The 15,653-nt window shown below is 36.6% G+C and overlaps 1 protein-coding gene across 3 annotated transcripts in view; it reads left to right on the forward strand.

Moving 5' to 3' along the window:
• LOC114649547 (retinal guanylyl cyclase 2-like) overlaps positions 1-13,107 on the forward strand; it is a 139,930-nt gene extending 126,823 nt beyond the window's left edge. For 2 of the 3 annotated variants that reach the window (XM_051925116.1, XM_051925117.1), the window contains 3 exons: positions 1,494-1,579; positions 6,733-6,829; positions 12,010-13,107. In XM_051925116.1, coding sequence (XP_051781076.1) covers positions 1,494-1,579; positions 6,733-6,820 — 174 coding nt within the window. In that variant the 3' untranslated portion in view covers positions 6,821-6,829; positions 12,010-13,107. Of the gene's footprint in view, positions 1-1,493; positions 1,584-6,732; positions 6,830-12,009 lie in introns of those variants that run through there. The other variant, XM_051925118.1, reaches the window with a different exon arrangement.
• The last annotated feature ends 2,546 nt before the right edge of the window (positions 13,108-15,653 follow it).

Raw genomic sequence — 15,653 nt, forward strand, 5'->3', positions numbered from 1 at the left:
CCTTGTTACTAAAATGCCATCTAAAACCTTATTCCGGGTAGAGAAACTAGGATATTGGTTTCTGGAAAAGCAGGTTAACACGCATAGATTTCTTAATGAGTAACCTGGTTATTTGACCATGTAAACCCTTAACCGGTAACACTTAAGAATCCTGTAATCTGCTCATATCTGTTGCACTCTGTTCGCCTGTTCGTGTGTTAACTTCGCACACACTTTCAATAGCCATTGGAAGACGGTGGAAGCTTCCACAGAGATAAATTACTTGAGGCAAATTCTGAAGCTATCACATTATGTCTAGTCCTGATTGAAATTAGTATTTCAAAAATTGATACATTTATGAACTGAACGTATAGTGCTAAGCACAATCTTGGGAACGGCGCAGGAGGAAATGCATTAAATGTTATGTGTGTTATAGAGACAAATTACTTTTTAAAGTAACGAGTAACCTAACAAAATACGTATTTTATTGAAATACAAAAAAAATTTGTGTTAAAATTATCCCGGAATCACTGGATGTAAATCAAAAAGCACACATACCGATATGCCACTCCTGTGCATGGCCTACTCATATAGCCAAGAGGAAAAGAGTATGCTGCATGCAGTCCAGTTACAGAAAAATATGAATCAAGGGTCACTTTAGTTTAGTTATTGATATGCTGAAGCAGTTATACTGGACGACGTAGCAGCACATAGTGTTCATAAGTCAAATCTTTGAGGGCTCAGGTTGAGGATGGATGTTATTTACAGTACATCACAGCTGAAGAAATTTATAAAACACAAGAAAATGATCAGATGCTTCACGCTCACATCTGGATGACATTTTGCTCGGTTTAGTGATGTTTAAGCATTTTGCCAAATAAGAACTCCAGAAGTGTACTTAGTATCTTGGTTTTGTGTGTGCATGTAAACACACTCAGTGAGTACCGGACCAACACCCAGTCCTGTGCCTTAACCACAGCGCCACAATGTGTATGTCAGCTGACTCATTGACTCCACATTATGATGTACTTATTGCGATGTAGTTATTAAATTGTTTCATCTATAAGTTAACTAATTTAACAAGCAATTTGTAATTATACTTAATGGAATAAGCTGCAAGATGGATGACTGGTTGAAGACTATTTTTTTTTCTTTTAAATTAATGATTGATTACCTGATTAACAATTTGGTTTATTCGAGCAGGTTTAGGCTTGGGTTAGAGGAGAAATGCTCAGATGAGTGGGCACTGGCACACATGATCCAAAAAATACATTTTTACTTAAGATGTCTCTACCCAATCAGAATTCTATCACAAACTTTACCAAAATTAATATAATAAGCTTGATCTATAAAAATCATTTGTAAAATCCTTAAACATATCTTAGGGTTAGGGTCTGCTACTGTACATGAAGTTTCATATTATGGTGCCCTCTCTGCTCCTGTTATTTTTCAGTATATTATAGCAAATTACTCTGCTTTTTTAAATTATATGTATTTTTTTTTTATTTGACTAGGGCAAAGGAATTGAGGATACATATTGGCTTGTCGGGAGAGAAGGATTTACAAAACCTCTTCCTACTCCACCAGATATAGTGCCAGGGTAAGAAATGTTTTTGTGCCTGCATTAAAATGGTGAGAACACGCTGAGAAGAAAACAGGTGCTGTTGGGACTGCTTAACACCAACTCATTCACTGTTATACATACTTGTGGTTGTTCATCAAAAATGAAAAAATAATGTTTCATGCAGATAAGAAACATAATAAGCTAAAAGTACTCACATAAAATGTTCTGCTGATATGTCAGCTTTAAAACAAAACACTGTCAGGTATATGCTGTCACTTATCTATGTAGCCATTTTCTTATGCTGTTCAAATTCTCTGTATATACACACTCTTTCTTTTTATTAACACACATTTCTTTGACACCCTTAAATATATCTAAGAATAATTTATAAATTAATTGTTCTACATCTTCTTATTCGAAAACAGGATTACCTTGGCAGCACTGGACACAATGCAGGAACCAACCCTACATTAGAACACTCTAGACGAGAACAGGCCATTCAGCCCAAAAAAGCTTGCTAGTCCTATCCACTTATTTCTTCCAAAAAAACATCAAGTTGAGTCCCTAAAGTCTTACTGTCTACCACACTAAGTGTCTATAGTTCTTTGTGTAATGAAAAACTTCCTAATGTTTGTTTCTAACTGTGTCCCCGTGGTCTTGATGAACTCATTTTAAAATAACAGTCTCAATCCACTGTACTAATTCCCTTCATAATTTTAAACACTTCAATCATGTCACCTCTTAATCTTCTTTTGCTTAAACTGAAAGGGCTCAGCTCTATTACTCTTTCTTCATAACTCATCCCCTGCAGCCCTGGAATCAGCCTCGTCGCTCTTTTCTCTGGACCTTTTCTAGTGCTGCTATGTCCTTTTTGTAGTCTGGAGACCAAAACTGCACACAGTACTCCAGATGAAGCCTCACCAGTGCATTATAAAGGTTGAGCAGAACCTCCTTGGACTTGTACTCCACACATCAGGGCACTATATAACCTGACATTCTGTTAGCCTTCTAGAAGTCGATAACTTAGAGTCCACTATGACTCCTAAATCCTTCCCATAAGGTGTACTCTCGATTTTCTAACCACCCATTGTGTGTTCAAACCTAACATTTTTACTTCCTATGTGTAATACTTTACATTTACTGACATTAAATTTCATCTGCCACAAATCTGCCCAAACTTGTATGCTATCCAAGTAATGATATAACGGATTTCAAATTATCTGCTAATCCACCTGTCTTGGTATCATCTGCAAACTTAACCAGCTTTTTACTAATATTCCTATCTAAATTATTTATACAGTATATATTACAAATAGCAGCGACCCTAACATTGACTCCTGTGGAACACCACTCTTAAAACTGGCCAATTCTGATGAGGTTCCTCACACCATCACACTCTGCTTCTTGTGTCTGAGCCAATTCTGCCCCCATCTACACACAACACCCTGAACTCCCACTTCTTTTAATTTGATGCCCAACCTCTCATGTGGCACCTTGTCAAATGCTTTCTGAAAGTCCTGATAATTAATATCATAAGCTTCACTTTGATCATATCCTTCTGTTGCCTCCTCATAGAATTCTAGCATGTTAGTACAACGCACTCTCTCTCTTCTGCACCCATGCTGACTGTTCAGAACAACACCTGTACTTGACATGTGCTGCTCAATTGTATCCTTAATAATTTCTTCCATTAATTTTCCTGTGATGCATGTTAAGCTTACTGGCCTATAGTTGCTTAGATCAGCCCTATCACCATTTTTATATGATGGGATGATATTTGCCATTTTCCAGTCCTTTGGAATCTCCCCAGTGTGCAGTGACTTCATAAAAAATATATGTGTCAAAGGTTTGTACAGTATATGTACTCGCTAGCCTCCTTCAGAATTTGAGGGTAAATATTATCTGTTCCTGGTGATTTGTCTGATTTCATCTTATTTAATCTGAGCAGCCTTTTCCTTTGCAGGACAGGCACACAATTCCATATTCATTCATATAATTCAAAATTAGTCTCCTATTAACCTAAGCTTCCTATCTGTGCCACCAGAAGCAAAGGCAACACAGAAATAAGGAAAATGTGCTAACAGTGACCTGCCTAAAATCTGAATCTCCGACACAGGAGTTGTCATGTTTTAATGACAACCGGTACTTTCACAACCCTTCAAAGACAGACCCCTGAAGGTCTGCCCCCTGCACTTCATCAATTATAATATTCAAATCATGCCTGAATAAATCATCTTTTTTCTCGTATTTGCATTGTTTTTTAAGATGTATGGTGACACAGTTATCAGTGCTGTTGCCACAGTAGATCCAGGGTTCAAGTCTCTCATCTGGGGAGTTTAGATATGTTACCCATACTTCAGTAGGGTTTCGTCCAGGTACTCATTTTTCCTCCCACGTCCCCAGATTCAGATTTTTGCAGGTTAGGTTAACAGGAAATTCTAAATTAGCCCCATGTGAGTGGGTTTTTGAGAATGGGCCTTGTGATGGACTGGTGCCCCATCCAAAAATGCTGTCTGCCTTGTGCCCATTGCTGCCAGAATAGTGTTTGGCCTCTCCTGGCCATGAATCAAATTATGTATGGTTATGTTATTTTGTTTTTTCTTGAATTTAAACAATGTTTTTATATGTTATACTGATGCTGACTCTACTCTGTTGTCTGTTAGTTTTAACAGTCTATTTACTTTTATTGTGTGGGTATTCAGTTATCAATTTATTCTTTGTTTTTGTGCCAGGTAGGGCTATCCCCTGTGCCTGCAGTTCAGATATGAATGTTTCAAAATAAAAATATATGCAGTATGTATAAATGTATTTATGTGTGGTTTAACAATTCTGGAGACTTCATGTATATTTCTTTTCTCAGCAGGACCATTAATGTGTTGTTTCTGAAATTAGCTATTTGTTAAACTTTCTTATATTCTTCTATTCATGCCGTTGATATTAAAAGATGCAAAAAGTACACATTTTGTTTCTCAGTATTGATAAAAGTTCCATGTCAATTAACCTTCTGAAGAAAAAAAAAATCCTGTGATGCTAAACATCCTCTTGTTGTTTCTAAGCTCTTTATTTATTTTGTTTTTTTTTCTTTTGAACAGAAAGTATTATTGCTGCTCAGGTCAGATTTACAATTCCTGTAAGGGTAAACTTTGGGCAGTTGGGGTCTTGGCAAATACAGAACGTGTATGCAGTATAATTCATGATGCGCACTTGCTTTAAGGACACTGAAGAAGTTGTGCTTTAAAAACATGCTCATCTCTGTCCCTCAGTCTCGACCTACCTTTACTCTGCCATGGGCTTTACCTTCTATGGATCAGCTCAAGTTTTGCTGCTCTTCTAATTTTCATCTAAGCTTGGGGCTAATTGTTGTAATCTTATTTAATGTCCTACTTATTTATTTATTTGTAAAGAGGCTCCGATAAAAGAGTATAAATAAATAATAATAATGAAGTTGAACCACTAACTGATCATTGTAATACAACATATAATACTTTGATTTATTTCATTTGTGAAACATTGAAAGACAAATACTCTCCAAGTGTAAATAACCGAGACAATTGCAGTGACAACAGTCATTCATAATTATTGTTAAATCAACTTAATTTTTTTTTGTTTGCTATTATGTAACTTTTTCTAGTTATGTTGACATAATTCTCTTAGATGTCACATTAACACAATTAAATCATGTCAACACAAAACCATTTAATTATTTTCATTTAAAAGAAGTGCTATCAGCCTCTGGGATTGTTGTCTTTACTCACATCTTTTAAGTAAATCTAATACAAAATTGTCTAATACTCAAAACATTGTGTGCCCATATTTACTATGTACCGTTGAATTAAGCTGATTGAACTTAAAATAAACACATTTTGTATATGTGGCTATCCTATATTTGCATAAAGCCCCACCCCTTTTGTTGCATTGTGGTCCAAATGGATCCCCACAGTTTTATACAGTTGGAAAGAAAGTTAAAGCCTTTCAGCACATCGATTGTTTTGTGGATGCCTTGGGTTTTTGTGGTTGTGGAAGCCAACTTGTGGTATTCTTTTAATACACTGGCAAATTTCTCTTTGCTTCCTACAAATCAGAATTATTAATGTTAATATTACTTGAGAAGTGCAATTGCCCAACAGAATTATTAATGAATTATTATTAAACATACAAGAGAATTATTAATTTTAATATTACATGAGGGGCACAATCTCCCAAAATAAATGAAAAAAGACTTCCAGATTCTTTATTGTTTGCATTGATAAGATATTAAATATTAAATATACCCAATGTATCTGTATGTATATCAATTACACCCAATGTATCTGAATAGTTTGAATATCATCTGGATGAAGTGCTTTAGAGATGATATTTTTATTTGGAAATAGTAATCATGTGGAAATAATACATGTCATCCAGTTAAAATAAAAAATATATATTTAATAAACACAACAGGTTACATTTAAGTAGAATTTAATTAATTTATTTAGGTGGAAAAAAATAACATGAAAAAATTAATTAAATGTTTTTGAGTGTTTCTGTTCTTTGCTTTGGTTACACCCAGAAAGAAGTAGTGGTGAGCATCAAAAACTTTTAAATAATGACAGCATGTAACACAATGCAGCAATTTAACTAAGAAGTTAAACATTTTTCAATTTACATATTTGAATTGTAAAACATTTTTGAGCTTTCCCTGCAATAAAATAGTAATATGGCAGTGCTAAAGCCAGTGCATTTACAGATTTAATTTATTTTCCTGTCTTACAGTTAACTATTGTTTTGTTTCTTGTTACTGATTGGTATTTCTTCCAGATTTGGCACCTTTTGGGTAAATAATTCACTAATAAACGTTCAAACAACACTCTGTAGACAAACACACTAGTCCTTTTACATTTTCTTATGAACACACATCTCTGCATATGCTTTTAAAGAGCCGCTTTCATTCCGTGAATCAGGTGAGAATTTGATAAACTGAAATTTAAAATACCCCATTTGCAGTCACAATTTGTAACTTAATATTATTTGTAATCTCAAATTTTCAATCCATCTGAAATGCATCCCTGTGTACCAAAAGAACTTCGTTATCTCCTGTATATGCTATTTATCACAGTAGTCTATCAACAGTAACGCTGACAGCTTTGTCATAATTATGTGTACATGTGACTTTTATCAATATCACGTTTCTCTTTATCTCCCTTTTGTAGGGCAAGTAATCATGGAATCAGTTTAGAGGAGATTCCAGCTGACAGGAGAAAAAAACTAATTGAGCGGGAGCAGAGGATGAAAAAGTAAAATAAAAAGGTAAGACTGTCACTAAATGTGGAGGATCTGCTGCCTTGTTGAAGGTTTATGTAATGGTGTGTTTGTGTGTATTTGATTGACTTTTAAAGATCTTTTAACTTTTTCTACAATAAAGTGATGCTTTATTTGAAGAGTTTCATCAAAAAATGTTATCCATGTTAATCTATCTATCTATCTATCTATCTATCTATCTATCTATCTATCTATCTATCTATCTATCTATCTATCTATCTATCTATCTATCTATCTATCTATTAAACCATTCCATTTTTACAGAAAATGTTTTTCTTTATGTTTTTTGGTAAAAAACCATCATATGTATTAAAAGGTTTTTGGTAACACTAGTTTAGGTGCTGTAAAAATGTGTCTAACTCATTTATTACTATGTAACAAGACAATTACAAACACTTTTTCGGTCTTAACACTTACAAAGCATCCATTAAGCATTTAGCCATTTCTGCAATATGGCTTACTGAAATAACCACTTTGGAATGGCCTGAGGAGGTTAAACTGAGACATGTTTCTCTTGATATTGCATATCTTCTTATATAATACGCTACCGTGGCTGTCCGTTTGTCTGTTCAGGATTTTAAATCACCTGTAGCTCGCAAACCATTTGAACTATTGACCTGAAATTTGGTACACATATACTATGTGATGTCTACTATCCTCTTTCAGGGTGATGATTGACCTCCAAAGTTATTCCTCTTTTTATTTTTATTTTATTTTATTGTAGAATCAACTCTCGACAGCGGCCAGCAGGGCATCCCTCATCCCTCCCACCTTTGCTGTCACTTCCCCTACCTCTTCATATCTTAAATTATTCTTGAGGCACATTGAAGACTTAAGTGCCAGCTTAAGTGAAAAATTAAAGAAAATGTACTAAGTAATTGCAACATAAACACTGACTTAATCAGTTTTATCGCGAAAAGATGCCGATGAAAGAAGAGAAGACGCCGACCACTACGGTGAAGAAAAAAAGAGCAGCTCAGGAAGCAGTAAGCGCATCAACCTCTGAGCAGACAAATGCTAAACGTACAGAGAAAGAGGATGAAAACTATGAACGCTCAAGTCAAGTGTATTATCGTGCAGTGTGCCATTACTGGTTTCACTATAAGACCTGTAAATCCTTCATATTCACATTTCATTTTACCGGGATGTCACTATGCCACACTCCACAAAGGTGAATGACCACTTACCCGATGCCTTGTAAATGTTGTCAAGATCAAAAGGAGCTTTAGTTAAGGTCTTGCTGTATAGCAAAATATAAGTAACACGAGCAATTTTGCAGTACCTAAACTACAGTGTTAGTAGTTTATTTATTATTTTCACACACCACTACATATACTCACAAGCAATGATCACTGGCAATACATTTAAAAAATAAAATCTCTTTATCAGAAAAAAAAATCTTGGAAGGAGACGAGACATGATTTTCTTGGAGAGACACTTATATGTCCCTTGAGACGAGTCCATGCCTGGGGTAAAGCAGAAAATCATAAAGAATTCAAAAATGTTGACATGGTACACATGCAGAACAGGTTAGACTTAATGGAAGCATGAAAATTCAAAAGTCTCAAAAAAAGGATAGGAAAGATCGCATTAGCACAAACAAATGGAAATTATTACTCGGTGAAATAACGGAACAGCGAAAAGACATTGAATATATTGTTCGGATTTAAACTTTAAGTCAGAGACTTGAAGATCATCTAATTCCTGTGAGATGGAGACTTTTAACATGAGATTCTTTCAAGTCATGCCCTACTTACAACTATTTTCAAACAAGACCACGGTCATCTAACCTCAGTCATGTGAATGCTTTTGGCAGACACACTTCCTGCGCTCTCAGCTCTATTAAATTTTATCAGGACAATAATTTTATACATTGTAGATGACACGTCAGCGACTAAGCGAAGAAGAAAGAGCATGGACAAACATTTGAAAAAGTCGTTTTATTTACAATACATACAATACAGTTTATTTTTGTATAGCCCAAAATCACACAGGAAGTGCCGCAATGGGCTTTAACAGGCCCTGCCTCTTGACAGACCCCCAGCCTTGACTCTCTAAGAAGACAAGGAAAAACTCCCAAAAAAACCTTGTAGGGAAAAATAGAAGAAACCTTGGGAAAGGCAGTTTAAAGAGAGACCCCTTTTCCAGGTAGGCTGGGCGTGCAGTGGGTGTCAAAAGAAGGGGGTCAATACAATACAATACAGTACACAGAACAGAACAATTTCTCAATATAGTAAGAAATAAAAAATATAAATTTTAGAAGTACAGAGCAGAATTTAACAGTAGATGATATATCCCATAATAAGATTTGGATTTGTGTAGAGTCCTGGAGACCTCATCCTTCAAGCTGCCTCCCCCATTTGGCCATTCCACGGCTGAAACAGTGCTGGGCCAGCCAATCCGATGAAAGGACCCCTCTTTCCCACGATTCCTGCGATCCTCCATCAGAGATGACTTTTCCTTAGGCAGGCAAAACAACTTGGCAGGTGGGCCATAGCACCAAGTGCCACATTTGAGTACCGAGAAGAAAAACAGAATAATTAGAGAGAAAGAAACGATATTCACTCACAGGCCGTTATACGTTGCGTTGTCACAATGTACTGTAAGTCCAAACACGGAATCAAAATTCTATGCGATCTTGAAGAAAAGTTCACTCCAAATATTGTTTTTAATAAAGTTTTAAAGTAAAAGTGAAAATAATGCATATGTAACAATTCCCATGAAAATAACAATCTCTTAAAATTGTAAATCCGGTTAACCAAACCCGGGGGTGGACAAGCGAAGCAGGCAGGGGGCAGAGCCCCCTAGTAGGTTAAAATAAAATAATTTTAATTATAGAAAAACTAAGGATGTACTTAAAAAAACTATGGGGTAACTAGAAAGCAAAACCTAAGCAAGTGGAACAAGCAAAAGCAAAAATGCCTTCATGAACACACAGTCAATAATATCATGAAGACAGTGCCCAGCAACTGATGAGGAAACAGTTTCAGAGATGCCATTTAGGACATAAATCATATTTAACACAATATACACTTACACAGTGGTGTCCTTTAAAGCGAATAGTCCAATCTACACAAATTCATCAACCTCCTCTGTTTTTCAACTGTTTTTTAAGTCATAGTACTTGGAAAATGAAGTAATTTGAAGCACATTATAAGTTAGCTACAGTGAATTCAGTAAAAGTTCACTCTTAAATGTATGTCTACGCAGTGTATGAGACGACATCTGGCATATGCACTTCATTATGTAGAATGTTTATGTATACATTCAGTGTACATGTAGGCACTTCAGTATTGAGTGCATGACGGTTAAGAATAAGTTAATGCCATTAAACAACATCTCATAAAAGCTGAGAACTCACAAGGTTTATGTGTGCACTGCTAATTAACACATAATTAACAGAAATAAATAATACTAGTAAAGAAGCACTCAGCTGATGCTGCCAATAGTGAAACTTCAGATTTTCTCTTTGGTTATCTTAAGAGTGGTGTCCCACATGAGGTCAGTGCTTGGGCCGCTGATATTTTTAATATATATAATTGATTTGAATAGGAATATAAGTAATAAGCTGGTTATGTTTGCAGATGATACCAAGGTAGGTGGAATGGCAGATAATGTCGAATACGTAGAATTACAGAGGAACTTGGACAGCATACAGGCTTGGGCAGATTTGTGACAGATGGGATTTAATGTCAGCAAATGTAAAGTATTACATGTAGGAAGTAAAAGTGTTAGGTTTGAATACACAATGGGAGGTTTGAAAATCAAAAGTACAATTTATGAGAAGGATTTAGGAGTCGTAGTGGACTCTATGCCATCAACTGCCAGACAGTGTTCAGAAGCCATTGAGAAGACTAACAGAATGTCAGGTTATATAGCGCCCCAATATGTAGAGTACAAGTCCAAAGAGGTTCTGCTCAAGCTTTATAACACACTGGTGAGGCCTCATCTGGAGTACTGTGTGCAGTTTTGGTCTCTAGGCATCAAAGAGAAGATTAAAAGGTGTCAAGATTGAAGTGTTTAAAATTATAAAGAGAATTAATCCAGTGGATCAAGACTGTTACTTTAAAATGAGTTCATAAAAAACCCAAGGACACAGTTGGAAACTTGTTTAGGGGAAATCTCGCACAAACATGAGGATGTTTTTCTTCACACAGAGAACCATAGACACTTGGAATAAGCTAATCAGCGTAGTTGTCTTCTGGGTGGTGATTCCATGTTCTCATCTTATTCCCAAAACCCAAACACAGACTGTCTGCTTTGGACACACATGGTGTGGGTATATAAGGGTATAAGAATTGGTCCTGGCAATTACAGTGTAAAGTATGTTTATAATTTGTGAGAAAATGGGTAAATAGTTTGTGTTTTGTATTTTTATTTTCTATTTGCATTTTCTAAATCTACTGTGATATCTGATATGACATTGCCTGCGCATTGCCATTTCTTTGCTTAGCTAGAGGAGTCCTAGCACAATTTCAATATCACAAAGGGAAAGTCATGTCTTATATTGCCTAAAATTACAAAAACAAAATCATGTTTGCACTGCAAATATTCCAAAGCATTTTCAGAATTTGGCAAGATTTCTTAATTCTAATACAGCCTGTCAAGTCTTTGCTTGTACTTTTCTCTTCTGTATAAAGATGGGTAGGTTAGGATAGGGTTAAGGTATTTGATGATTATTATTTATTGAAATTTTAAATGTTAATACTTAGGAATATTGTACTGTCTTTTGTTCTTTTTTGAATGTATTTCTTTTTGTACCTATTGTGATTTAACCTCTCAACGTAATAGTAAAAAACTTGCCAGCTGTTGGTCTTTATTTATTACACCTTCTGTATGTTATGGTAGTGGGACAGCATCTTAGTTGTTTTACTTTTGCTCACTCATAAGATATGAAGTTTGGGGTAATGTGCCTTAATGAAGATATACCATACATTCTAATGGTTGGATATTATTCATTTTCACTTCCATTCTTGTTTATCATGGTTCCAGAGAGTGGAAGTGTGTTGCATTTGAGTGTGACTTGCAAGTAAAAATGTTGATGTGCTCTGTACATTTGACAAAGACACTGTTACTGCTGCTACACCTGTGTCTCCTTGCAGACTGACTATTTCAATGTTTCCTTTACGTCGTATGTATTCTATTGAAAGTTTGTTTTCCTTTTGTAGATGTTCAAAGATGGCAAGATGTAGCAGCATCTCCTGCAGGACTATTATTTGTAAAAACTATCAAGTGGACAAAGATCTCACCTAGGAACACCGAGCACTTGGAAATGGTTTGCTGTGGTTTCCTTAGAACACCAGAGTGTGTGTTACCATGCATGGGTGCCAGCAGACTGTGTAATCTGAGACCGAGGAGGTGGAAAGTAAGCAAACTTAACACCTCATTGTCAGCACGCTTGGGCTGGAGTATGACTCTTAAGAGCCCTCCATCAGGCCAGACAGTGATCAGGTATCTGTAATGTAGGGATGGGGCTCCAACTTCATCATGCCTTGTTCTTTCACCAGAAGATTCACTGACATCCCATGATGTTTGGTAGCCCCAGTGCTCTATGCTGCCCTGAAAAATCTGTATATAGTTGTAGCCTGGGCACATTCATTACATGACACAGCTGGTAATTCTGTAGCCACTGTAAATTTTAAATACAGAACCAGGGGATTTCCAAGTTGCATATGCTTGACTGAACCCACAAGTATCATGAGACTAACACACTGTGGATGAAAGGGTATTTCTTATTCATTACTGATATGACCCTGCACAGAATTAAGTAAACTAGGCACAGAAAACGGACAGAAAAGAGAAATGCATCTTGGGCAGGATGTCTAAACTTCACAAAGTGTTTAAAAACAACAGAAGGTTACAGAAGCTCCAGACCAAATCCAAGCTGTGGACCATATGAAAGCTGTGAAGCCACCTTCCAATACTCAATCCCTGTAAATCTCTAGATGGCTGAGCAGAAGACTTTTGTATCATCACCAGCATAAATACTGAAAATGGTTCAGGTGATTGACCTGTGGTGATGGCCACAAGCCATTGTCCCTTTTGGAGCTTCGAGATTGAGACTTTTGAAAACTATAAGTGTTTTCCGTAATATATCAACTTATATATTATATAGTGCCTTTCATAGGAGTTATTGTCACAAATTGCAAAGTAAGTAAGGTTAATCTAAGAAATGCACAAACCAAACATCATGTGAGGAGGCTGTGAGTAACAGCTGGTTGACAGTAGTGCTCTGAGTTTTATGTTACCTTGCCACGGCTGAGTGTCATAAATGTTTGGTTTCTTTTCAAAAGAAAATGTGACCAGGAAGGATTTCAGAATATATTGAATTTACATTTCTTTATGCTATAAATTATGTGCGTCTCCATCTTAGAAATGAGCCAGAGAATAAAGTAGTAAAGCATTTGTGAAACATCATGAAATCTCTCTTGACACAGATGACCAAAATCATGTTTTACGTTATGATTGATTCATTTGACTGATCGGTGGGACCAGCACAGTGAGGAAATGAGTAGGGAATTCAAGAAAATCAAGAATATGATTGATCAGCATTACAAAGTGTCTCAGTCGCTACATTATTTCCACTCTTCCATGGACATTCATAATAGTAATAATAATCATCATAATAATAATAATCATACATAGCGGAACCTAATTTTTCATTTAAAGGATCATGCAGAGTGAAAGTATAAGACAGGAACCCACCCTGTGTGGGATGGCAGATCATCACAGAGAGCATACGCACTCCCATGTTTTCTTACATGTTAGTCCATCTGTTTTTGAACACACTTAATACAATCCAGGACTGCTAGGATGGAACATATTGTAGCAGTACAGGGAGCAGGACTGAAACCGTCACACACATTCATTCACTTATCCATGCTCTGAGCCTTCTAATTCCAATACAGTTTCATGAGGCTGCACCAAGTGCAGGGTAGGGACTAGTCCATCACAGTCCATCACAGTCACACTCATGTCTAATAAACAGTTGCCAATTAAACTTACCTGCACATCTTTGAGTTCCCTGGAACTGTGATTCATTGTAATACCATGATGCAGTCAACACTTATTATTAATGTCAAATATATAGCCAAGTGTCTTGTTCTGCATCAGAAATTCCATCCATCCACCCAACCATCTTCCAAACCCACTTTATCCTGAGCAAGCTCTTAAAGAAACTGGAGCCTATCCAGGCTAGCATAGGGCACAAGGAAGGAAGAACCCCTGAATAGGGTGCCAGTCTATCTCAGAGTGAACACACACACACCAACACGGGCCAATTTAATATCACCAATCCGCCTAACTTGCATGTCTATGGCCAATGCAAGGAAACCAGAGCACCTGGAGGAACCCCATGTGGTAACGGAGAGAACATGCAAACTCCATGCAGGAAGGACCCAGAATGTGAACCCCAGCCTTCTTGTTGTGAGTCAGCAATGCTACTACTGCCCCCCATGCCACCCTCAGACATTCTTATTCATGTAAATTTTACATTGCTGCAGGAGAGGTATGAGCAGCACCTAGTTTGCTCCTCTCCAGTTACCTAACTGGTGTGATGTGCCTCATTGTTAATTTGTGTGGATTGTTAAGGAAGAAAAATAGTCAGAATTGTAAAAAACAAATAAAATAAAAATGAAGAAATCCATAGAGTATAAAGACTGAATCAAGTCCTTAAATGTTCAAAATATCACAGACAAGTGAACTTTGTACTATTGAGAATTTTGAAGGTTGTAGATTGAGAGTCTGGGCAAGTCATTCACAAAAATATGTGTTCAGTTAATGCAGGAGATTAAAAAATGGTTTTGAGCAAAAATCTGAAGGCACTGAGGTTATTCAGCACTACTTTTGTCCACCCCTTTAACAAGAGTGTCTTTCTAATTTAAATAGTACTATATAGTGCAACATAATCAACCCAATACACGGTTTAAGCTCAACACCATGTAAATTTATATCAAACCAAACTTTGTCTTCAGACATCACACAAAAGCCCTCAAAAACTGCAATGAGCAATGTTACTTATGTCCTCCCACTGCCACTTTACATACTGAACACCATATAAACAACAAATTTTTTTTTTTAAAGTTTATTTTTAATGTACAACACAGTACATAAAGAATTGGAAAGAAAAAGAAAATTGTCTTCAGACGCAGCATCCCTTCTCTGGTCAGGGTCAGGTCAGAGAATTTCATCGACATCACATGCAATATGAGCCCTGGCCAGGCAGCCTTGCATACCTTATCCATCCTTGGCAAGACTCAGCTATGATGTAGAAGCAAGCTACCTCCATGGCCATGCAGAAAAAACTCCTCAATATGGTTTAGGAAAGGAGAATATGCAGGTAGAAAGATGTTGCTGAATGTGTTGGTTTATTGGTGAACTACTCACGAACCAGAGCAGCCCGGTGGAAAAAGATGTCTCAAATTACAACTTAGCATGGCTGTTCAGGTCCTGCTGGCTCCCTCTGGTCGAGGTGGCATACATGATCTAGGAGACCATTGAGGAAAGCCTGTAGAAGCATGGTGTCGTAGGGAACAGGAATGGCATGTCAGTGTAGGATCCCTTGGTGGCTGGTGGCAGCATACATTATCACATTCCCCTCTCCCTGGATAGGGGCATACACAAATAAAGGAGGCCATAAATACTGTTTGTTCTGCATTTTAGTGCTGTACAATACAGTAATACATGCTGTAACTACTCTCAAATACTTCACAAAGTATGAAAAAATCATGCCTGCACATATTCCAGGTGCTGGTTTGTCCAAAGGAACTTGATAGGCCTGTTTCATCATCAGCCTATTCTTTCATAGATTGAG

Source organism: Erpetoichthys calabaricus, chromosome 3 (genome assembly GCF_900747795.2).
Source record: "Erpetoichthys calabaricus chromosome 3, fErpCal1.3, whole genome shotgun sequence".
Taxonomy (NCBI): Eukaryota; Metazoa; Chordata; class Cladistia; order Polypteriformes; family Polypteridae; genus Erpetoichthys; species Erpetoichthys calabaricus.